Source organism: Hylobates moloch, unplaced genomic scaffold (assembly GCF_009828535.3).
Source record: "Hylobates moloch isolate HMO894 unplaced genomic scaffold, HMol_V3 SCAFFOLD_1, whole genome shotgun sequence".
In the NCBI taxonomy this organism is placed as follows: Eukaryota; Metazoa; Chordata; class Mammalia; order Primates; family Hylobatidae; genus Hylobates; species Hylobates moloch.
Genome location: NW_026652276.1, coordinates 204,504,610 through 204,529,042, shown reverse-complemented (window position 1 = coordinate 204,529,042; position 24,433 = coordinate 204,504,610). Strand labels below are relative to the sequence as shown.

Here is a 24,433-nt window from a genome sequence, read left to right as displayed (position 1 = left end):
TATTAGCACCGTTTTTTCCAATAGCATATACTCACTTCATGCTTCTGTGTCACGTTTTGGTAATTCTTGAAATATTTCAAACTTCTTCCTTATCTATTATGGTGATCTGTAATTACTGATCTTTGATGTTAGTGTTGTAAGCGTCTTAGAGTTCAACAAACCACACCCATATAAGACAGCAAACTTAAATGTTATTTGTGTTCTGATTGCTCCACCGACTGGCTGTTCCCTATCTCTCCTTCTGCTCTAGCCTTCCTATTCCCTGAGATACAACAATGTTGAAATTAGGCCAAGTAATAATGCTGCAGTGGCCTTTAAGTGTTCATGTGAAAGGAAGAGTCACAAATCTCTCACTTTAAAACAAAAGTTAGAAATGATTAAGCTTAGTGAGGGAGGCATGTTGAAAGCTAAGATAGGTCAAAAAGTAGGCCTCTTGCACCAGTTAGCCAAGCTGTGAATACAAAGAAAAAGTTCTTGAAGAAAATTAAAAGTGCTACTCTGTTAACACACGAATGATAAAAAAGCAAAACAGGCCAGGTGCGGTGGCTCACACCTGTAACCCCAGCACATTCAGAGGCCGAGGTGGGCAGATCACCTGAGGTCAGGAGTTCTAGACCAGCCTGACCAACGTGGTGAAACCCTGTCTCTACTAAAAATACAAAAAAAATTAGCCGGGAGTGGTGTGCCTGCCTGTAATCCCAGTTACTCAGAAGGCTGAGGCAGGAGAAATGCTTGAACCCGGGAGGCAAAGGTTGCAGTGAGGCGAGATCGTGCTGCTGCACCCCAGCCTGGGCAACAGAGAAAAAACTCTGTCTCAAAAAAAAAAAAAAAAAAGAAAAGAAAGAAAGAAAGAAAAGAAAAAGAAAAGCAGCCTTATTGCTGATATGGAGAAAGTTTTAGTGACCTGGATAGACCAGGCCATCCACAACATTCCCTTAAAACCTAATCCAGAGCAAGGCCCTGACTCTCTTCAGCACTATGAAGCCTGAGAGGTAAAAAAGCTACAGAAGAAAAGTCTGAAGCTGTTAGAGATTGGTTCATGAGGTTTAAGGAAAGAAGCCATTTTCATAACATAAAAGTGCAAGGTGAAGCAGCAAGTGCTGATGTAGAAGTTGCAGCAAGATCCAGAAGATCTAGCTAAGATCACTGATGGAGATAACCACAGGAAGCAACAGATTTTTTTAAATGTAGATGAAACAGCCTTCTATGGGAAAAAGATGCTATCTAAGATTTTCATAGCTAGAGAGGACAAGTCAACACCCAGCTTCAAAGCTTCAAAAGACAGGCTAACTCTCTTGTTACAGGCTTATGCAGCTATTGAAGCCCATGCTCACTTACCACCCTGAAAATCCTAGGACCCTGAAGAATGATGCTCAATCTAGTCTGCCTGTGTTCTATAAATGGAACAACAAAGTCTGGGCTAAGAAAAAAAAGATTTCTTTCAAAATATTACTGCTCATTGAAAATGTACTTGGTCACTCAAGAGCTCTGAGGATGAAGATGTACAAAGAGATTAACATTGTTTTCATACACAACATGCTGCAGTCATCATTCTGCAGTCCATGAGTCAAGGGGTAATGTCCACTTTCAAGTCTTATTTAAAAAAATACATTGTATAAGGCTATACTTACCATAAATAGTGATTTCTCTGACAGATCTGGGTATCATAAATTGAAAACCTTCTTGAAAGAACTGACCACACTAGATGCTATTAAAAAGATTTGGTGATTCATGGGCCAGGTGCGGTGGCTCACGTTTGTAATCCTAGCACTTTGGAAGGCTGAGGTGGGTGGATCATGAGGTCAGGAGTTCAAGACCAGCCGGGCCAAGATGGTAAAACCCCGTCTCTACTAAAAATACAAAAATTAGCTGGGTGCGGTGGCAGGCGCCTGTAATTCCAGCTGCTCAGGAGGCTGAGGCAGGAGAATTGCTTGAACTGGGGCGGCAGATGTTGCAGTGAGCCAAGATCATGCCACTGCACTCCAGCCTGGGCAACAGAGACTCCGTCTGAAAAAAAAAAAAAAATTGGTGATTCATGCAAGGAGGTCAAAATATCAACATTAACAGGAGTCTAGCGGAAGTTGATTCCAACTCACATGGATGACTTTGAGGGGTTGAAGATCAGTGGAAAAAGCCATTGCAAATGTGAGGAAAACAGCAAGAGAACCAGAATTAGAAGTAGAGCTTGAAGATGTGACTGAATTGCTGCAATCTCATGATAAAACTTGATCAGATGATGAGTTGCTTCTTGAATGAGCAAAGAAAGTGGTTTCTTGAGATGGAATCTACTCCTGGTGAAGATACTGTGAATATTGTTTAAATGACAACAAAGGCTTTATAATATTTTATAAATTTGGTTGATAAAGCAGCAGAATTGAGAGGACTTATTCCAATTTTGAGAGTTCTTCTATGAGACAAATGTTATCAAACAGTGCCTTCTGCTACTGAGAAATCTTTTGTGAAATAGTCAATTAATGTGGCAAACTTTATTGTTAGTTTAAGAAATTGCCACAACCACCCTAACATCCAGCAACCGTTACCCTGATCAGCCATCAATATCAAAGCAAGACTGTCCATCAGCAAAAAGATTACAACTTACTGAAGGCTCAGATAATTGTTAGCATTTTAGGAGTATTTTTAAATTATTTATACCATTTAGACATATTGCACACTTAACAGATGATAGTATCATGTAAACATAACTTTTATAGGCACTGGAAAACCAAAAAATTTGTTTGTTTGACTCACTTTATGGTGACACTCATTTTATTGAACTTATCTGGAACCAAACCTGCAATATCATTGAGGTATGCCTGTATGCACAGATAAAATTTACATACCATTTTAATAGCTGGCTTATTTATGGGGACCAAGGGGTAAAGGCTCCAGGTTAATCATCCTATTGTATTTTCAGCATATCACTCTAGGCTCCTCTTCTGGCACTTTTCCTAATCCCAAAGCACAAAACTCCAGGAATATTGAACTATCTTACAAAACACACACCACTGTTTATACCACAGGGTCTAAACTCATTATCGATGTAACTTTAACTCAATCTTGATTAAGTCTAATTTATCTATTTCTTTTTCTTTTGTTGCTTATGTCTTTAGTATTATGTTTAAGAAACCACAGCCTAGCCCAAGATCATAAAGATTTATTCTTCAGTAAATCTTTCTTAGAACTTTTCTTCTAAGAGTTTTATTGTTTTAACTCTTACATTTAGACTTGTGCTGCATTTTGAGTTACATTTCTTATGGTGTGAGGTAGTGGGCCCAGCTTCATTTTTTGCATGTGGCTATCCAGTTGTTCCAGCACTAACTGTTGAAAAGACTGTTTCCCACTGAATTATCTTCACACTTTATTGAAAACCAATTGACCATAAATGTCGAGGTTTATTTTGAGACTCTAAATTTTATTGTATTAAGCTGAATGTCTATCATTATGCCACACTATGTTGATTAATGTAGCTTTGTGGTATGTTTTGAGATAGGGAAGTATGAGTCTTTCAACTTTATTCTTTTTTGTGTTTGTTTTGGCAATTCTGGATCCTGCACATTTCCATATGAACTTAGGACCAACTTATAAATTTCTGCAAAAAGGAAGCTGGGATTTTGATAGGAATTGTGATGAAACGCTACATCAACTTGAGTATTGCCATCTGACCAATATTGACTTCAAATCATTAAATAAGAAATATCTATTTATTTAGATCTTTAATATTTCCAACAATATTTAATACTTTTCAGTGTACAAATGTTACACTTATTTTGTTAGATTTATTTCTTTTTGATCCTATGGTAAATAGAATGGTTTTCTTAATTTATTTTCAGATTATTCACTGCTATAATAGACTAGAACATATTTTTGTATATTGATTGCTATGGACTATGTCCCCCAAATTTCATATTTACAGCTCTAAACCTCAATAAAGTGGTATTTGGAGATGGAATCTTTGGGAGATAATTAGGTTTAGATGAGGTCATGATGGTAACAGTGGCCTTACAAAAAGGGACACCTGAGATCTTGCTCTCCACCCTGACCCAACCCCAAGCACACACAAAAAGAGGTAAATAGGAGCATACCGTGAGAGGGTAACCAGTATAAGCCAAGAGAAAAGGCCTCAGAATGAAATCTGTCTTGCTGGCTTTTATCTTAAACTTATCAGCCTTCAGAACTGTGAGAAATAAATTTCTGTTGTTTAAGCCACCTCATCCATAGTATTTTGTTATGGCAGCCTGAGCTGACCCTGATAGATCATAGATCATGTATAATGTAACCTCGCTGAAGTTATTTGTTTTAATTGTATGTATGTGTGTATTCCTTAATAATCCTATATAAAAGATTATGCAACTGTGAATAGAGATAGTTTTACTTTTTCCTGTCTCTTCTGGATGACTTTTATTCATTTTATTTTCTTGCCTAATTCCCTTGGCTAATATTTCCAATATATTGTTGAATAGAAGTGGTGAGAGTGGAAAAATATTTGTCTTGTGAATGATCTTAGCAGAAAAGAATTGTCTTTCACTCTTAAGTATGATGTTAATTGTGGGGTTTTTCTAAGCATCTTTATCAGGTTGAAAAATTTCTCTTCTTTTCCCAGCTTGTTGTGTGCTTTTATCATGAAAGCATGTTGAAATTTATCCAATGCTTTTTCTGCATCTATTAAAATTATCATATAGTTTTTGTCCTATATTCAATGGTACATTAGATTAATTGATTTGGGGATGTTAAACCAACTTTGTATTCTTGAAATAAATATCATTTATTCGTGCTGTATAATTTTTTTTTCATATGCTACTGAATTTGGTTTGCTAGTACTTTTCTGAGTATTTTGTGTTTATTAATAAGGGATATTGGCCTGAAGTTTTATTTTCTTTCTTCTTTTCTTTTCTTTTTTTTTTTTTTTTGTGAGACAGAGTCTTGCTCTGTCACCCAGGCTGGAGTGCAATGGCCCAATCTTGGCTCACTGCAACCTCTGCCTCCTGAGTTTGAGTGATTCTCCTGTCTCAGCCTCCGGAGTAGCTGAGATTACAGGCACGCACCACAAGGCCTGGCTAATTTTTGTATTTTTAGTAGAGAGAGGGTTTTGTCATGTTGGCCAGGCTGTCTCGAACCCTTGACCTCAGGTGATCCTCCCGCCTCAGCTTCCCAAAGTGCTGGGATTACAGGCGTGAGCCACCATGCCTGGCCGAAGTTTTCTTTTCTTGTTGATTTCTTTGTCTGGTTGGAATCAGAGTAATACTTGCCTTATAGAATTAGTTGTTAATTGTTTCCTCCTCTTCTATATTTTGGAATAGTTTCTGAAGGGTTATTCTTTAATTGTTCAGTGGAATTTACCAGCGAAGCCATCTGGACCTGTGCTTTTCCTTCTGGATAGGTTTTTTTTTTTCTTGCTAATACAATTTCTTTAATTATGTTAGATCTAGTCAGATTTTTTTTATGTCTTCTTGAGTTGATTTAGGTAGTTTGTGTTTTTCTAGGAATCTGGCCATTTTATCTACTTTATCTTTTTTAAGCATAGTTGTTCATAGTATTCCTTCTTATTCCTGTTTATTTCAGCAAGGCTATTAGTGATGGTTCTTTTATTCTTGCTTGTATTAAATCTTCTCTTTTTTTTCTTAGTTTCACTAAAGGTTTGCCAATTTTGTTGATCCTTTTAGAGAACCAATTCCTGGCTTCATTGATTTTCTTTATTGATATTCTGTCTCCTTCTTTTCTAATCTTTGATATTTCCTTTCTTCTGTTTGCTTTTGGTTTAGCTTTCTTTTTTTCTGTCTCATGCCTCTAATGAAAGGCCTCATCTCTTCCAACTCATTCTCTTCAACTGTTGCCAGTTGTTCATGTATCTGAAACACAAATTTGATGGTGTCACTTAGAAGCTTAAAAGTCTTCTCATTGTTTCCGTTTCTTACAAAGTAAAATTCAAATTTTGTATAATGGCAAACAACACCTTTCATGATCTTAACCAGCTTACCTTAACAATCTAACCCACCTTTCCAATCACATAAAATCACCTGGAATTTATAGATACATTTTTAACCTCTTTTCCTTTGTACTTGTGTTTTCTCAATTTGTTCTTTTCTCCTACTGACTTTTTAGAAAGTCACCCACGCTTTTTAGTTATTTCCTTTTCCCTGGTACCATCACACTTTGCACCAACTTCTTTTAGAACAGTTACCAAATTATTTATTTATTTATTTATTTTTTGAGATGGAGTCTCACTCTTTCACCCAGGCTGGAGTGCAGTGGTGCGACCTCGGCTCACTGCCAGCTCCGCCTCCCGGGTTCACGCCATTCTCCTGCCTCAGCCTCCCGAGTAGCTGGGAATACAGGCGCCCACCACCACGCCCGGCTAATTTTCTGTATTTTTAGTAGAGATGGGGTTTCACCGTGTTAGCCAGGATGGTCTCGATCTCCTGACCTCGTGATCTGCCCGTCTCGGCCTCCCAAAGTGCTGGGATTACAGGCGTGATCCACACGCCTTCTTCATTATTCTTTGAATTCCAGGATGTGAAATCCCATTTTAGAAATTATGTCCCAGTAACTGACACATAGTGAGTGGTCAGTGTTTGTGGAGGTAGGAAAAAGTGGTATGGTCTGATATCATTTCATCTGGAAAAAAGAGTAAAAGGATGATGTACTTCAGCCAGTGAAATCGAAAAGAGCGATGGAAAATGGCCTCACACTCCATAGGGCTTTGGTTCGTAAGACACAGAGAATACTGATATCCTTGTGCGAAGAACTAACTTGCTGCTGAGAGATCAATTCAGAGGATGCTCAAGCTCCGTTATCACCTTCATTTTCCTAAACTGAGAAAGGAAGGTTGAGGAATGCACCAACGGTTAAGCACAGTACAGGTTCCTACAGCGACTGGAGTTTTTTGGTAGTTGGGAATGTTTCCCTCAATCTTTGGGCAAGCCGTCAGCAGTGGCAGGAACAGGAACAGGAACAGACACCTGAGAAACCCTTTCTTTCCCCAATCGTCTTCTAGCTTAGCGTTAGGCTTGTATGCCCATTGCGCATGCGTCAATTTTTCTCTTTTAAGATGGGCGGGGCAGAGTCTTTGCTCCTTCGGCGATCCTGAGGGGGTGGAGCTAAGCTGTTTCCAGGGTGACAGAGTGGCCACCTCGGTGGTCGATTGAGCAGGTCTGAGAATTGTTCCCAAAGGGCTGTGCGTCATCGACTCGTCGGCGCTATCATGGCTGGTGTGCTGAAGAAGGTGAGACGAATGGAGGTCACTGTTGGAATTTAGACTGTCGGGGTAGACTCAGTCCGATAGCCCTACTTCCCGCGGGTGTTGACCCCTACTGTCGCGGGCTCGGCGGTGCTTTTCGGGGACTCGTTCTGCATGTCTTACCCGGTAGGGCAGGTTAGTGGTTCCGCTCGGAGAGTCAGGAAAAAAGCTCCAAACAAGTGGGACTGAGAGACCAGTAGCTGGCTTTAGACCAGTTTTAGCCGGGGGATTCGTAGTTTTGTATTTCCTTAGCGTGCTGGACGTATGGAAACTGTAGTAAACAGCATGAATCGTGTTTTGTTTTTGAACAGACCACTGGCCTTGTGGGATTGGCTGTGTGCAATACTCCTCACGAGGTATGTACCTTTGTTCTTTCTTCATTCCTGAATTCCCAAGGAAAACTAAATTCCTGTCACTTTGCTTATTGCAGGGTTAACGGGATACAGATATTTCAAGCCCTTAATTACAACCCGCGTGAGCTCTTGAGACACGGGCGCTGTCCACCTACTTCGTTGATCCGATGTCACATTTTTATTTATTTTTGCCATGACCTCTTTATTAAGCCAGTTTTCTTGTTGACTTTTTCCTTGACATTTTCGTGGGTTCACTTGTACTTGCTTCTGTCAGCGCCATCTCAAATTTATTATCTCCATTTTCCATCTTTTCTCCCTGCCTTACCGTTTCTGCTTAGGTGCGTTGGATTACATATATTTAGGCTTACTAAAGGTACTGCCCCCTTTTCCTTCTATTAGGTCTTTTCCATCTGTATTCACGAATGTTTTAATCAAAAAAACCCACAAAATTTTTTTATCCTTGTCTCATATAATCGCACCATTTCTCTGCTTCACTTTACAGATAACTCAAAAGAGTTATCTCTATTTTCTCCAATTTCTTTCTTATTCACCCTTGAATGCACTCAGTCACCCTTGGCATTTTTCAAGTTCAGTTATCTCCATGCTGCCAAATCCAATGGTCAGCTCAAATTTCTCACCTTCATTGACCTAATAACAGCGTTTTTTGACACATCTGACACTTTTTCCATCATGCTCTTTTCAAGTTCACCAGTTATCTCCATGCTGCCAAATCCAATGGTCAGTTTGTGTTTCTCACCTTCATTGACCTAATAGCAGCGTTTTTTTTGACACATTTGACACTTTTTCCATCATGCGCTTTCTTTACTGGGCTTCAGGACTCCCCCAGTCTCCTGGTTTTTTCCTCCTACTCCTTGGCTTTGTCTTTTTCTGGTTATTTTTCTTATGCCCACTTTTAAAATTTGAGTTACTCAGGATTTAGTTCTTGGACCTTTTCTTTTGGACCTGTACTCTGTCACCAAGAGAGAGCTAATCCAAATAGAGAACGGTTTTAAATACCACCTATACACTGATAACAGATTTCCATGTAAAGCACTGACCTCTTCCTTTATGAAAGTCCTGAATATCTAATTGCTTAGTGGGCATCTCAATTTGTATATGTCAGACAGGCAACCCAAACTTAACATGTCCAAAATGGGGTTCCTCATCTTCTGCCTAAAACCTGCTCTTCCCTCAGGCTTGCTCATCTCAATTAATGGCAGCTCAGTTATTTTGACTCAGGTCAGAAACTTGAAATCATCTTTGATTCCTTCTTTTCTCTTACACTCCACGTTTGTTATTTCAGTAAATTCTCTAGGTTCCACCTTCAATATATATCTTGATTTTGACATCTCACTACCTCCTCTGCTACTACCCTCTTCCTCAGTCACCATCAGCACTGATGTGGATAATTGCATTCACTTCTTAACTGCCTCTCAATGCTTGTCACAGCCTCCATTTGGTCTTTTTTTCCAGTCAGGCTACTAGAGTTAGTCTGTTAAAATATGAGGTAGGTCAGATCTCTCCTTTCCTTAAAACTAATGGTTTTCCATTTCACTCTAAATAAAGACAAGTTTTTTATTGTGACCCTCTGGTTCACTATTCTACTGATTTATTTTGTTATGTCTCTACTAGAATGTAGGTTTCATGAAGGCAGGGATTTTTAATTGTTTCACTGCTAGAACTCTGTCACATAGTATGTGCTCAGTAAATAGTGTTAGTTGAATGAGTGTCTTGCACTTACTATGATTTCATAATAACTTTGTCATTGATGTAAAGAACTGAACTCATGGTTTTTCCCTTCTAAATATATTTCTTCCTCTGTGGGCTGTATTTTTCTTGATAGTTTCAGATCTTTCTACTCCCTAGGCTGGGAATTTGGATATCATAGTTGGTATTTCTCTTGTACTCTCATATTCATTCCAATGGTTATTTTTATCTTTATTTTTTTTGCTGATCCTTTTCTATAACAGCTCTTCAATCTGACTTCTGTTTACTATTTCTGTTGTTAACAACCATAGTTCAGGTCCTTGTTCTTGTTTAGAGAATTACAACAACCTCCTTACTGGCATTTCTGCCTTGTTTCTCCTTCAGTCCTTTTAACTCACTACAACGAAGCTAATTTTCCTAATCTAATCATATGATTTTCCTAAATCTTTTAATTGTCCACAGAATAAAGCCTGGATGCTTTAACTTGGAATGGAGAACCACTTATAATCTGACATTTTCTCCAACTTTATCTCCTGTGCATTTCCTTATATGTCCTGTACAGCAATACATTCCAAAATCCCCAGTAGATGTCTGAAAACCACATATAGTACCAAACTCTATATATGCTATGGTTTTTTCATACATACCTATAATAAAGTTTAATTTATAAATTAGGCACAATAAGAGATAAGCAGGCTGGATGTGCTGGCTCACGCCTGTAATCCCAACACTTTGGGAGGCTGAGGCGGGTGGATTGCTTTAGCCCAGGAGTTTAAGACCAGCCTGGGCAACATGGCAAAACCCCGTCTCTATAAAAAATGTGGAAATTAGTCAGGTGTGGTGATGTGCACCTAGTCCCAGCTACTTGGGAGGCAGAGGCAGGAGGATTGCTTGAGCCCCAGAAGTTGAGGCTGCAGTGAGCTGTGATGATGCCATTGCACTCTAGCCTAAGTGATGGAGTGAGACCCTGTCTCAAAAAAGAAAAAAAAAAAAACATAGAGATAACAACTAATAAAATAGAACAGTTATAACAATATACTGTAATAAAAGTTATGTGAATGTGGTCTCTTTGTCTCAAAATATCTTATTGTACTGTACCACCCTCTTGTGATGAAGAAAGGACAGAGTGGGATAGTGTGAGATTTCACCACACTACTTTGAATGGCACATAGTTTAAAACTTATAAATTGTTTATTTCTGGAATTTTTCATTTAATATTTTCTGACTGAGGTTGACCGTTAGTAATTGACACCTTGGGAAATGAAACCATGGATGGGTAAAGGGGAGCTACTGTATTCTAACCAAGTGCTGTCCATTAAAAATATAATGCGAGCCTTAAATGTAAGCCATATTTGTATGTAATTTAAAATTTTCTAGGACTAATTTTTTAATGAAGAAAAAGGTAAAATTTAATTATTTTATTTACCCTAACACATCTAAAATATTGCCATTTCAGTATACAATAAAAAAAAAAATGATATTTTATAGTGGTTTTTTTCATACTAAATTTTCAAAATCTGGTATGTATTTATACTTATAACACATCTCAGTTTGGACTAGCCACATATCAAGTGCTCAGAAGCCATATTTAGCTAGCATCTACTGTTTTAGACAGCACAGTTCAAGAAAATAGAACTATATACCACTTCCTTATGTTCGCTGTATTTTCTGCCATTCAGTTCTATGTATTCTGTATGTAATTGCCTTTTCCAATATCTTTAAGTTTTTGTGATCTGCCATCCCTCTGGGTCTATGTTAGATGCTACCTTTTTGAAATATGAACGCTTCTCTGGTCTCAGCTGAAGTGAATTCTTCTTCTGCTATAGAAAAATAATGCTAATACTTAGTGAAACTTAATGTGTACCAGGTACTGTTCTAAGTTATATATACCCTATGAGTCAGTATTATTCCCATCTTACGGATGAGGGATGAAGACACAGAGATGGAAATAACTTGTCCAGTGCACCTAAGGGGTGGAGCCAGTGTAAACTCAAGCAGTTATGTTCCAGTTAGCACACCCTTAACCGTTGCTAAGTATTATAATCTCTCTTTGCTCTATGTATTTCCCTATCCCTGCCAAACACAAACTTATTTTTTCTTTTTATCATTTTTATTATTTTTCCTCTTCTGTATCTTATCCTGTGATATGGTTTAGCTCTATCCTCATCCAAATCTCATCTTGAATTGTAGCTCCCATAATTCCCATGTGTCGTGGGAGAGGAACCTGGTGGGAGGTAATTGAATCATGGGGTGGGTTTTTCTCATGCTGTTCTTGTGATAGTGAAGAAGTCTCGTGAGATCTGATGGTTTTATAAAGGGCAGGTCCCCTGCACATACTCTCTTGCTTCCTGCCATGTAAGACAAGCCTTTGCCCCTCTTTCACCTTCTGCTATGATTGTGAGGCCTCTCCAGCCATGTGGAACTGTGAGTTCATTAAACTTCTTTTCCTTTATAAATCACCCAGTCTCGGGTATGTCTCTATTAGCAGCATGAGAACAGATAAGTACACTCTATAGTACCTTAAACATATTGGAGTGTGATCCGTGTCCAGTCTATTTTTATATGCAAACAGTGTGGTATTGTACATGGGAGTACTGAGTATATTTTGTTACGGGTAGCGACTGTCTGGGGCTGGTGTTGCATGGTGGTAAAAATAATTTACCAAGACATTTGAGGTAAAGAAAGGCAGATTTATTAGAGAAAGTATGAAAATACATTGCAAGAAAGCTATTGGCAAGTCAGCAAAAGAGGAGCTGAATGCAAGTAGCAAAGGCTTGCGGGGGATCTTAAAGGATGGTGCTTGTGCTGTGGGCTGAAGAGAGCTTTGTGCAGTACTGATAACACCTAGGTTGCAATGAGCTATCAGGCGAGGGTCTGATGATAGCTGGGCACAGGAAGATTGTGAGTTATTTGTGCAGGAGGACTGTGTGTCCTGGACCATGAAGAAAGGTGGACTTCTAGCTTATCTGCTTTTTATTTTTGCTTTACCCTGTTCCCTTTTAGGACTGCACACAATTTTTTTTTTTTTTCTTTTAGTTTAAGTTCTGGGGTACATGTGCAGAACATGCAGGTTTGTTACATAGTATACTATACACGTGCCATGGTGGTTTGCTGCACCCATCAACCCGTCATCTACATTAGGTATTTCTCCTAATGCTATCCCTTCCCTGGCCCCCCACCCCCTGACAGGCCCTGGTGTGTGATGTTCTCCTCCCTGTGTCCATGTTTTCTCATTGTTCAACTCTCACTTATGAGTGAGAACATGTGATGTTTGGTTTCCTGTTCTTGTGTTAGTTTGCTGAGAATGATGGTTTCCAGCTTCATCCATTTCCCTGCAAAGGATATGAGCTCATCCTTTTTTATGGCTGCATAGTATTCCATGTTGTATATGTGCCATATTTTCTTTATCCAGTCTATCACTGGGCATTTGGGTTTGTTCTGAGTCTTTGCTATTGTGAATAGTGAGGACTGCACACTTTTTTTTTTTTTAATTGAAAAAAAAGGTTGCTCTTTAAGAGAAGGGTTTGTATACTTGTAATTATTGAGACTTACTCCTGGAGTGATCATGTCTTGTTTGTTTCAACTGTTCTGGTTCATACCTGTGTTTTGGCGTAATGATTAATAGGTATCTTTTCACTGTCATAAGTGTCCAAGTTTGTATGATAAACTAAATGTCCACCCTATTGATAACATTTTTTCTTATATTCTATATTAATAATCTTGTTTTCATCTGTATTTCTCTAGACACACATATTTTTGTCAGGAAAGATGAAAATTTAAAACCTGAATTTTAGATCAGATTAAAACTTAATTAAAATGTGATATTAAAAACTAATATATGCATTGTATATTTAAATTGGAGCGGATCAGCTTCTTACTAAGTGATTTCTATACTGAAGTTTAAGTTTAGTGTGCTTCAGTACATGCTATGCATTGACTCAATTCTCTTGCTACTTTTTCTGTTGAGCCTTTTATGCAGGCTTTATGTCATAACTCATTCATAATCAGAAGCAAGAACACTGAAGTATTATGACTGTATTTAGTTAAATTTGATCATACAGATGTAATGCTTATATGTGTTTATTTCTACAGAAATTCAAATAAGAAAAATAAAAAAAAAAATTTGCAGTGCTTGGGACCTCACTTTGAAAAATACTGTTTCAGGCTGGGTGGGCTCATGCCTGTAATCCCAGCACCTTGGGAGGCCGAGGTGGGCGGATCACCTGAAGTCAGGAGTTTGAGACCATCCTGGCCAACATGGCAAAACCCTGTCTCTACTAAAAATAGAAAAAGTAGCCAGGTGTGGTGGCGGGTACCTGTAATCTCAGCTACTTGGGAGGCTGAGGCAGGAGAATAACTTGACCCCAGGAGGGGAGGTTGTAGTGAGCCGAGGTCACGCGGTTGTACTCCAGCCTGGGCTATAAGAGCAAAACTCCATTTCAAAAAGAAAGAAAGGAAGGAAGGGAGGGAGGGAGGAAGGAAGGAGAAAAGAAAAGAAAGAAAGACACTGATTTAGTAAATGACTTGATTTCCAAAAAGGTCATTAGGAATAAGTTGTTTTGTTTCTGACCAGCTTGGCCAACATGGCAAAACCCCATCTCTACCAAAAATTAGTCAGTCACGGTGGCGCCCACCTGTAATCCCAGCTACTTTGGAGGCAGGGGCCGGAGAATCGTTTGAACCTGGGAGGTGGAGGTTGCAATGAGCCAAGATCATGCCATTGTACTCCAGCCTGGACAACGAGTGAAACTTCGTCTCAAAAGAAAGAAAGAAAGAAAAATACTGATTTGGTAAATGATTCGATTTCCCAAAAGGTCCTTAGCAATAAGTTAGTTTTGTTTCTGCTCGTTATCATACCTTTGACTTATCTAGAACTTGTTATACATAGAAAATACAGAATGTTCCCACGTTTATATACAGGTTTTTCCTAAGTTGTAAAGGGTGTAGATAGGGCACGGACATAAAGAAGTCACAGCAAAGAAGAGTTAAATTTAAAAAAAAACAAAACAGATGTGAGTTTTGTTTGTTTTGTCTTTGAGACAAGTGTTCCATTAAGTCTTTGGTAATATTTTAACCTATGGAAATTTGTATGGTTTGTCTTTTCAGAGGCTAAGAATATTGTACACAAAGATTCTTGATGTTCTTGAGGAAATCCCTAAAAATGCAGCATATAGAAAGTATACAGAACAGATTACAAATGAGAAGCTGGCTATGGTTAAAGCGGTAAGTAGCTAAGTCAGTTTTGTTTTCTTGAATTTGTGGTATCCAGTGTAACATTTAACCAAAAAGTTTAGTTCCTTATTTTTTATATATTCGACACACTTTTCTTCTATTCTCCTTCCTTGAATGCTCTTTTCCCATCATTCCTCCCTTTTATTCAGCAAACTTTATTGAGTGTTTTCTATATGCAGGCCTCTGTTACATACTGGAGTTTGAGACTAGGATCAGATCCTTCCTTGAAGTAACATTGTAGCTGTTCCTTTTACCTCTCTTCCCTATTTAGTCCTTTGTTGATCTTTTGCTTTTTATCTTGGATATATATCAGTCTTGATCTCCTTTTTCTAATCTTAGAGAACAATAAAAGCAAAACAAAAAAGGGCATTTTTTTTCAAAGAAACCTGTCAAAAAGACTAGACTATTATTAAGTAGCAGTTAATGAAAGTCTAGACTGCTGATTCATACCAAACTATATTGCACTATTGTTAAATTTTCACACTAGCAATCATTAAATGGACTTTATGTAATTATCTAAAATAGTGCTTAGAAACCCTGAAGGTAATTTATATACATGCGTAAGTGATCCTAGTCACATATGTGTCTTCTTATTAGATTACCAGAATTCTCAAAGAGAATTCCTAACTTTCGTTAGGTATGCAACAAAACAATGCAGTTTGTATCGTATTTTGTATTGTATTATATGATGGGTCTCACTCTGTTACCCAGTCTAGAGTGCAGTGGCACGATCACAGCTCACTGCAGCCTTGACCTGCCAGTCTCAAGCAATCCTCCTACCTCAGCCTCCCAAGTAGCTGGGACAACAGGCACTCACCGTCATGCCCAGCTAATTTTTAAAATTTTTTGTAGAGGTGGAGTTTCACTGTGTTGCCGTAGCTGATCTCAAGCTCCTGGCTTCAAGTGACCTTCCTGCCTTAGCCTTCCAAAGTGCTGGGATCACAGGCAGGAGCTACCTGCACCTGGTGCCTCACCTATTTTATCATCATCTTTCAAATGCCTCAAATGTTTTTAGCTTGTTCCTGTCTTAAAAATAAAAAAAACTGTATGCTTATATTTTCCTTTACTTATTGCCCTATTTTTGTTTTCTCCCATAGCCAGTTTCAACCAAAGAAGAGTTTACTCTCATACTTCTTTACTTACTGGTTCCAAAATCCTTTTCTCTGCTATTTAAACTGCCTTATAACTAATTGATCTGTTTGTACTTCCATTATACTTCATTACATGCTCCACCATACAGCCAATAATAGACTGATTTTTTTTTCAATATGTAAATCTTGTGATGGTACAGTTGTCCCTTGGTATCCATGAGGGATTGGTTCCAGGATTCCCATGGATGCCAAAATACAAGTATGCTCAAGTCCCTTATATAAAATGGCATAGTATTTGCATATAACCTATGCACATCCTCTTGTATACTTTAAATCATCTCTAGGTTACTTATAATACTACAATGTAATGCTGTGTAAGTAGTTATATTGTATTTTAAAAATTGCTGTATTGTTATTTTTATTGTTTTTTTTTTTTAATATTTTCCATCTGTGGTTGGTTGAATCCATTCTTAGTTGAATCCACAGATGCGGATCCTGAGGGCCAACTGTACTGTCTTGCTTAAAATCTTACTGTGGTTTTCTGTTCAGTGTTTCTCAAAGGCTGAGTTTAAGGATTTATGTTGAGCTGGTTGTATCAAGCTTACTTAGCTACCTTTATCTGCATGATTTGGATGTATGGCCATGTTTGGGAACCACTGGCCTAACAGGGTAAAAACATGGTATAGAAGGCCTTCTAAGTTCTGGCTCTTGGTTATTTTCTCAATCTGATCCTGTTGCCTCCTGTTTTATACTCTATACTTAAGCAGTACCAAACCGCTGGCAGTTCTGTGGATTCCTTGCATTTTTATTTTTGTGTTCATTTGTATTTTCTCATTTCCTGGAATGCCTTTACCTTGTTTGGTAGTTCTTACTTTTTCTTCATAAATCATCACTTCTTCTGTGAAACCTTTTCTTACTTTCTTAAGTAGAGTTTGACAACTTCATTAACCTCCTTTCCATTGTACCTTCATGCTGTATTATGTCTCCACCAGCCATAAGCTACTTGTTAATGATATTGGATTCAACTTTGTATCCTTAGAATCTAGCATGGTACCTGGAACATAAGGTTCCTTAAAAATATTTCTTTATTCCAAAGGCTAGATATAACCCCAAACACTTAACAGTTGTATCTCTGATTCCTGTTTTTTGGTAAAATTATCACAGATTTTTAACCCTGCATACAGCCACACACAAAATCTTCAGTGAATATTGCCATGATTATAAAATATCTATTTACTAAGCCTAAGGTGGAAATAAAAGTAACTTTTTTTTTCAGATTATTACTAGGGAGATAGTAATATTTTGGTGAAAAGCGTTGTTTGTGTCCCTATCCAAGATTTTCATCTTAGTTCTAATACTTACTTGTGGAGTGACTTGGCATATTGCTAGTTTTCTCTGTCTCAATTTCATCATCTATAACGTGGGTATAATAATACCCACCTTGAACACTTTTTGTTAGAACTGAATGAGGTAATGCATGTAAAAGCTTAACATAGTCCCAAGTATATAGTGAGCATTCAGTACATGATACCTTATCAAGTTTAATGGCATTATGCCATTGATGACTAAAAATCACATTATTCACTATCAGTAAGACAAATTTTGAATTGTTCATGTAACACAGGCTTTTTCTGAATTGAAAGTGTTGTTGAACATTCCTTGCCTTCTTTACCTTCACTCTCCTGAGTCTCTTATAACAGTGACCAGCTTCCCTGTTTTGTTTTTGATTTTTGGTCTCTCATGAGTTAATTCCCTGTTAAATAATCTGTCTTAAACATGCTCATTACTTTTTCCCCTTTTCTCCCCCTTTCAGCTGTTTTTTATGTATTCACTTCTTTAACCAAGAAACATTTATTGAATGCCATGTATGGTTCTAGGCATGGAAGCTTGTGCCTAGTTGGCACAAAACAGATAAAAATCCTTTCCTTCTTGGAGATTATATGTTAGTGATGGGAGACCAAAAGAAAAAAAAAAAGTAAAAACTGAGTAAAGAAGTACATAATGTGTTAGAAAATAGTAAGTGCATTGAAGGAAAATAAAACAAGGAAAATGTGTGCCATGGTGGGTATAGAGGATGTTACACTATGTATTAATTTCCTATGGCTGCTGTAATATTCCCACAAACTTGGTGGCTTAAAACAATGTAAGTTTATTTTATTAGATTTCTGGAGGCCAGAAGTTGGAAATCCACATCAGGGACCCAAATCAAGGTGGTGTTGTCAGGGCTTTGCTTCCTTTGGAGGATATGGGGTAGAATCTGTTCTTGCCTCTTTCAGCTTCTGGTGGCTTTTGGCATTTATTGGCTTGTGGTCTCATCACTGCAATTTCTGCCTTTGTGATTACATTACATTTTCCTTTTCTGTGTGTAATATCCCTCTGCCTCTCTTTTATAAGGACACTTATAATTGCGGTTAGGGACTATATGGATAATTCAGGAAAATCTCCCCATGTCAGCATCCTTAACTTGATCATATATGTGAAGTCTTTGCTGTATAAAGTAACATTCACAGTTTCTAGAAATTAATACATGTATATCTTTTGTGGTATTTTTCAGCCTATCATAATGCAAATTATCAGTAGTTATCAATAAGAAGGTGTTATTTGAGCAAAGATTTGAAAGGTGGTGAAGGAACAAGTGATGCAGATACCCTGGGCCATCCAGCAGATACCCTGAGGCAGTAACATATCACGTCTTCTGTTGAAAAACAAAATGTATTATTTTCTCCCTCTTTATTCCATTTATTGGCCAGAAAAACACCCTGAAATGACAAAGCCTTATTTACATATGTGGGTATATTTACAGAGCATGATTTCTGGCTCAGAAAGCTCAGTTTACCAGAAAATAACTAAATGTCATTGAATGTTCTAGATACCATATTTATTAACATTTTATTTTTAAAAACTTTTATTAAATAATTGTATACATTACAAATGTGTAGAAAAAAAGACTTTTCCAGAACAACAAAACCCTTGCCTCTTCCCCTTCAATTTACTACTTGTAAAGTTAGTCTCTATTTGGACTTCTTTTTGCCTGTTATTGAATTTTATATAAATGAAATCATTAGTATGTACTGTCTTATACATACTGTACTCTGGCTTGTGCTTAATACTGTGGTTAAGAGAATCACCTATATTATTGCATACAGTTTATTCATTTTCATTGCTGTGAAGTATTATATCCAAATATTATAATTAATTGATCCATTCTATTACAGATGATCATTTGGGTTATTTCTAGTTTGGGGCTATAGTTTGTGCTGCTGTGAATATTCTCAAACATGTTTTTTAAAAACTATATTATGCATTTCTGTTTGGCATTATGCCTAGAAGTGTAATTTCTGGGTCATAGAGTAGCATTTATTTTTAATTCTAATACTCTCGGAGGAAATACAGGAAATACTAAGAAAGCAAAGTCATATTTTAAAATCTGTTTTAGAAAGACTGAATTTGACATTGTATTTCTGTCCCTTGATCAGCATGTCAATAAACATTTAGCACTTTTCAATATTAAGACAGAAAAGCAATGAAATAGCAGAGGTGAAATGAATTTTCACCAAGTATTTAGTAAAAAGAGTATGATGAAAGAAAAGTTGTATTTTTAAGTGTTTTTATATAGGAATTTTAAAATATAGGATATTGAAACATTCAGATAGTATGCTTCTTTAATTTTTTTTCTCCCTGAAATATAGGAACCAGATGTTAAAAAATTAGAAGACCAACTTCAAGGCGGTCAATTAGAAGAGGTGATTCTTCAGGTAAAGAAAAAGTTGACTATTTAGGTGTTTGGTTTCATAGAGACACACAACTGATGTTCTAGAATGAAAGGAAAACTAAATTTCCTTATTTATATCAACTCATCAAATATGTAAGACTAATCACATATAGAAAATGTGGTGCTTCTCATGTGTATGTTGATTATAGTATTTATTGTTGATTATAGCATGAATTTGTGAGACTTCTGTTAGAAGCCTGGAGTTTGACACTTTTTAAATTTAATTAGCATGTTCTCCTTGGCCTAACCTTAATTTAAATTGGTAGCACAATATTACTGTTGTTTTAATAGTTGTATCTTATTTTAAGAGTGTGGCATATTTTTAGTAGGGAAAAATACAGACATTTTGAATTATAAAATTAAAATGTACTTTTATTTTTATTTTTGGTTCTTGAGCATTTGAGCAAGTTAAAAAACAATTGCATAGTATATTTGAGAGCTTAATTCTACATTATTTCCCAAATACTAACCCTGACAAATAATATTGAGTAGTAAAATGTAAGCATGATTATGAAGAGACTGAGATTAGAAAAATATTAACATTATTAATTACATTTAGAATATTTAAATCTTAAATTATTCTATTGGGAAATTTTCTTCTCCTCTCACTATACCTGCTGCTTATACAAGAGAACAAACACCACAGTTTAGTTGTATTTAATCTGAATTTTAATTCTTTTCCTTTGGTCATAGGTAGGTTATAGAAATAGATAGGTTACTGATGTAAATAGGCTGGAACTATACTATTTTGAGTATTATGTAGTTGGTTTTTTAAAGCATCTATGGGAAAATAATGATGCCTCTTTTTTTTTTTTTTTTAAGATTTGCATCTTTTTTCTCCAATTGCTAGTACGGTTAAACTTTAAAAATATGTTCTTATATTTTATAAATTATGTCAATATTTTTACTGTGTCATTTAGTCTTTGTGTTATTTATACATGAGTGTCTTTTTATAATAAAAGATATTAACCTTAAACTTTTGTGACATTGTCTGCACATACTTTTTCTAGCCTGCTTTTGCCTCTCAAATGGGGTTTTTCCCCCGTATGTAGAGGTTTTCAAATTTTTTTTTTTTTTTTTTTTTCTTTGAGATGGAGTTTTGCTCTTGTTGCCCAGGCTGGAGTGCAGTGGCATGATCTCGGCTCACCACAACCTCCACCTCCTGGGTTCAAGCAATTCTCCTGCCTCAGCCTCCTGAGTAGCTAGGATTACAGGCATGCGCCACCACACCCAGCTAATTTTGTATTTTTAGTAGAGACAGGGTTTCTCCATTTTGGTCTGGCTGGTCTTGAACTCCTGACCTCAGGTGATCTGCCTGCCTTGGCCTCTCAAAGTGCTGGGATTACAGGCGTGAGCCACCCTGTCCAGCTCAAATTTTTTTTATTTGGTGAAATTTTGTTGTTCCACACCCCTACAACCCTCATAGTATAGGATTAGAATGTCTTCGTCTTATAAGTGTCTGTTAAATATTCAATTGTTTCATTTAATTTTTATTTTGTTGTATCTTTTTTCAAATGTAACCCTTTCTAATGTTTTCTTACTGTTGATTGAAGGACAGATAAAAGGAAATATTGGGTAATATTGGAGATCAGGGAGGTATATCACCAACAGACATGATATACCAAATCAAAAGAATTGTTAGATGGCTCTGGAAAAAGAGGAATATAGCATTCAGACAGCTTTCTATGAATGTAGACTGTTTCGGTTATTCAAAGGCCTGTTTTCTTGGCCTTTATATTCATTTGTCAGGTTGGCTGTGGTACTAGATACAGTGTTATGGGAACTTGCTGCAAACCTTATACTATTGTCCTATACCTATTTTTTCTGTACCACCTGATTTCACTTTGATCATGACTTTAATTAGTTGATATATTAATTTTTCATGGAATTAAGTTTTAAGGCATATTAAGTATTTTTAAGTCAGCTGTGCAGTTCCCCATGTTTTCAGGTCAGTATTAAGGGTAAATTAATTTTAGTATTTTTTTAACTCAGTATATATAGTATATTATTTAAATATAATCATAAAAATATTGAGATATTTTACATTCTTTTTGATATGAAGTCATCAGAATCTGGTATGCATTTTACACTTTGCAGCACATCTGAATTTGGACTAGCTGCATTTCAAGTCCCCAGTAGCCATGTATGGGTAGGGGCTAACACATTAGACAGTCCCATTTCGAGATGGATGGTATGACGGTGTGTCAGAAGCCAAAGAAGAAGGAGGAAATAGGCATCGGGGCCAGGTGCAGCTCGGTCCAGTTTCCTGAGATAGGGCTGATTTTCAAGGATGAATGAGGGCCAGGTGCCCTCCTCATGCCCTATAATGCCTGGGAGAGATTGAGAAAGCATTGGATGTTCATGAGACCCAGGGCAACCTTAGGAAATATTTTATCAGTATTTAAATTATTTTCTCCTTTTGGCATTAGTAATACCTCTACCCCTGATTTCCATTCATCTGCTCTTTAAGTCATTGTTTTTTATAGTTGCTTGTAAACATAGATTAAGTTTTGGGACCGCTGTCATAAATGGGGTATTATCTTTTAACTGTGTAATAATAATTACCTTTAATATAATCTGAGCACTTATTCTGTGTTTGAATGTCTTTTCTAACATCCTGACAGGTGTTTAATAGCATTAATCTTATAAGTTGGCTAGAGTTGTCATAAATATTGTTTGTTGTAGAAAAAATATGAAATAAAAAACTACCTAAAATGTGTGTGTTATATAAATATAAGTTGTGTTTGAAAGGAAAAATTAAATGAAACATAATTTAAGGAATTTATTCAGTTAGTAAATATTAATTATACATGTATTGTGTTCTGCATTCCACAGATCACTGTTTTATAAACTCTGGGTCTCAAGTGACTGTGGGTCATGGAATCAGTTAGTTGGATAGTGATTAGCAGTAAAAAAAACACAATAGAAAAAAGCATATATCACTGCCAGTAAAGATAATGATTTAAAAAGTTTTAGTTATATGTTTGTATTGTGGAACTCAAAATAAAACATATTTTCTTACTGTGGGCCATGGTAAAATAAAGTTTGAAAGCCACTGACATAGATGAAAAGACATACTTCTGATTCTCAAAAAACTTGTGAAATATTATTAAGATAAAAAACCTCACCAGCTAAACTTTTAAACACTATAGCCTATTTCAATCAAATAGAAGACAACAAAAGATATCCTTTCTTACTCCTGATTATGTAGCTGTGAGAATTAAGGTAATTTAATTACTTAATATTCAACAGTTGATGGTGGAATAGATTATGAGATATTAAATGAAAGTAGTAACTAATAGTTAAATTTCAGTTGTTCTGATAAATATCTGTTGAAGAGTAAAATCCAATGATCTTTTAAAAAATTTGTATTAACAGGCTGAACATGAACTAAATCTGGCAAGAAAAATGAGGGAATGGAAACTATGGGAGCCATTAGTGGAAGAGCCTCCTGCCGATCAGTGGAAATGGCCAATATAATTATTAAGTGACTTTGGTGTGTTAATGGGAAACTGATGTAATTAAATATTCTGTTATATTAAGAGCATGTTCTTATTACTGACATTTTGTAATCAAGAAAAGTGATATAGAAAATATGTAGGAGACTGTTAAAATTTGTGATTATGGTAATATGGTCATGTGAATCCATTTTTTATTTATAAAGTATTCACACAAGTTATTTCAAAGATGGTATTTCTGTGAACAGAGAGGCCATGGGAAGATTTGAAAATTATTGAAGAAAAATTCCTACAGATCTTCAATGCAGAGACCATAATCAAAAAGTAAAATTTCTTTAGTAGTATGTTCAATACATCATTTAATTTTTTAAGTTATCCTGAAGAAGAAAAGGTCCTTAATTATTATAGTCTAAACAAATTTATAGATTACTGTTTGAAGTAAATAATACAAGTGAATATTTTCAAGTGTGATAAAATAGCACAAGTGGCTGGTGATAAAATTTGAAATTATGGTTAACCTCAGCTGTGATCTTATGTATGTAAAGTAAAATTTAAATATATAATTATAGGTTGATTACAAAATCCATAGTGTCATTTTATTTTAGTCATTATTTGAATTATACCATTTACTCTGTTTTCTTATAGTCTTAATTTTATTACATTTTGTTGTTACTGTATATATTTGAAAACCTTCAAATTAGAATACCTTTTACAGTTAAAAGAAAGATTTCCCATTGCATAGAGGTTATTGGAGAAATTTTCCTTTTGTTCCACTTGTGGAAGTTAGTTTCCTGGCCCGTGGCCTTTAATTTTCTTACTCAACCTGATTACATCAGGATAGAGGTAGAGTTTCTGTAAAAGAAGAGACATTAAGAGTTCCTGAAATTTATATCTGGCATACGGATAGGCTTATATTCAAAACATCTTAGTCATATGACTATAAATTAAAAGTGGAATCACTAAATAGTTTGCAGTACGTTTCTAATATAAGTGTAGGTGGGTATCAAAACAAGACAAATGCTGTTCAGGGAAAGAAGTTGGCAAGCTTAAGGTTAAACAAAAGTAAAATTACATGTGTTTTCGCCTTTTCTTCCTAGCTCCCTGTCATTTCTAAATAATTGGTTAAATTTAACTTGGTATCTCTTTCCTTCATAGATCGTACTGTACTCTTGTGGGGTTTTGTGTGTGTGTGTGTGTGTGTGTGTGCACGCGTGCGTGTGCACATTTGCTCAGAATGAGAAAAAAATGATATTTTTCCTTCTTTCCATTGTATTTCTCCCCTCATAGAGCTGTAACATTAATACTAAATAAATATTAAATAAGGTGGATTCTTAGAGGTTAGAGTGCAAGAAGGCTCCTTCTGGTGGGGAAGTGTTAGAGGGGGAGTTGGAAGCCCAGGGTTTCTCATTCTCATGGTTCTAGTATTGTTAACTCCATGACTACATTGAGGCAAATTTGGCATGTTTCTCAGAATGGCCTATTTCTAATGCTGTAAAAGAAATAGAATATGATTTATAACAACATTTTCAGTTCTAAGCATTTCTTGAATATATAATATATTTATTAAAGCATGATCCTGAAGTGTG

At 36.3% G+C, this 24,433-nt stretch overlaps 1 protein-coding gene across 2 annotated transcripts; it reads left to right on the top strand.

The window, feature by feature from the left end:
- The first annotated feature begins 7,156 nt into the window (after positions 1 to 7,156).
- On the top strand, positions 7,157 to 24,433 carry NDUFA5 (NADH:ubiquinone oxidoreductase subunit A5). Of its 2 annotated transcripts, none has more exons than XM_032761606.2 (5): positions 7,157 to 7,219; positions 7,546 to 7,590; positions 14,401 to 14,517; positions 19,307 to 19,372; positions 22,768 to 24,433. In XM_032761606.2, exons 1-5 carry the CDS (start codon positions 7,199 to 7,201, stop codon positions 22,867 to 22,869), a joined length of 351 nt encoding a protein of 116 aa, XP_032617497.1. In that variant the 5' UTR covers positions 7,157 to 7,198; the 3' UTR covers positions 22,870 to 24,433. The 2 variants fall into 2 exon arrangements, with proteins under 2 accessions (XP_032617497.1, XP_058282291.1); XM_058426308.1 differs by lacking the exon at positions 7,157 to 7,219 and adding an exon at positions 7,252 to 7,369.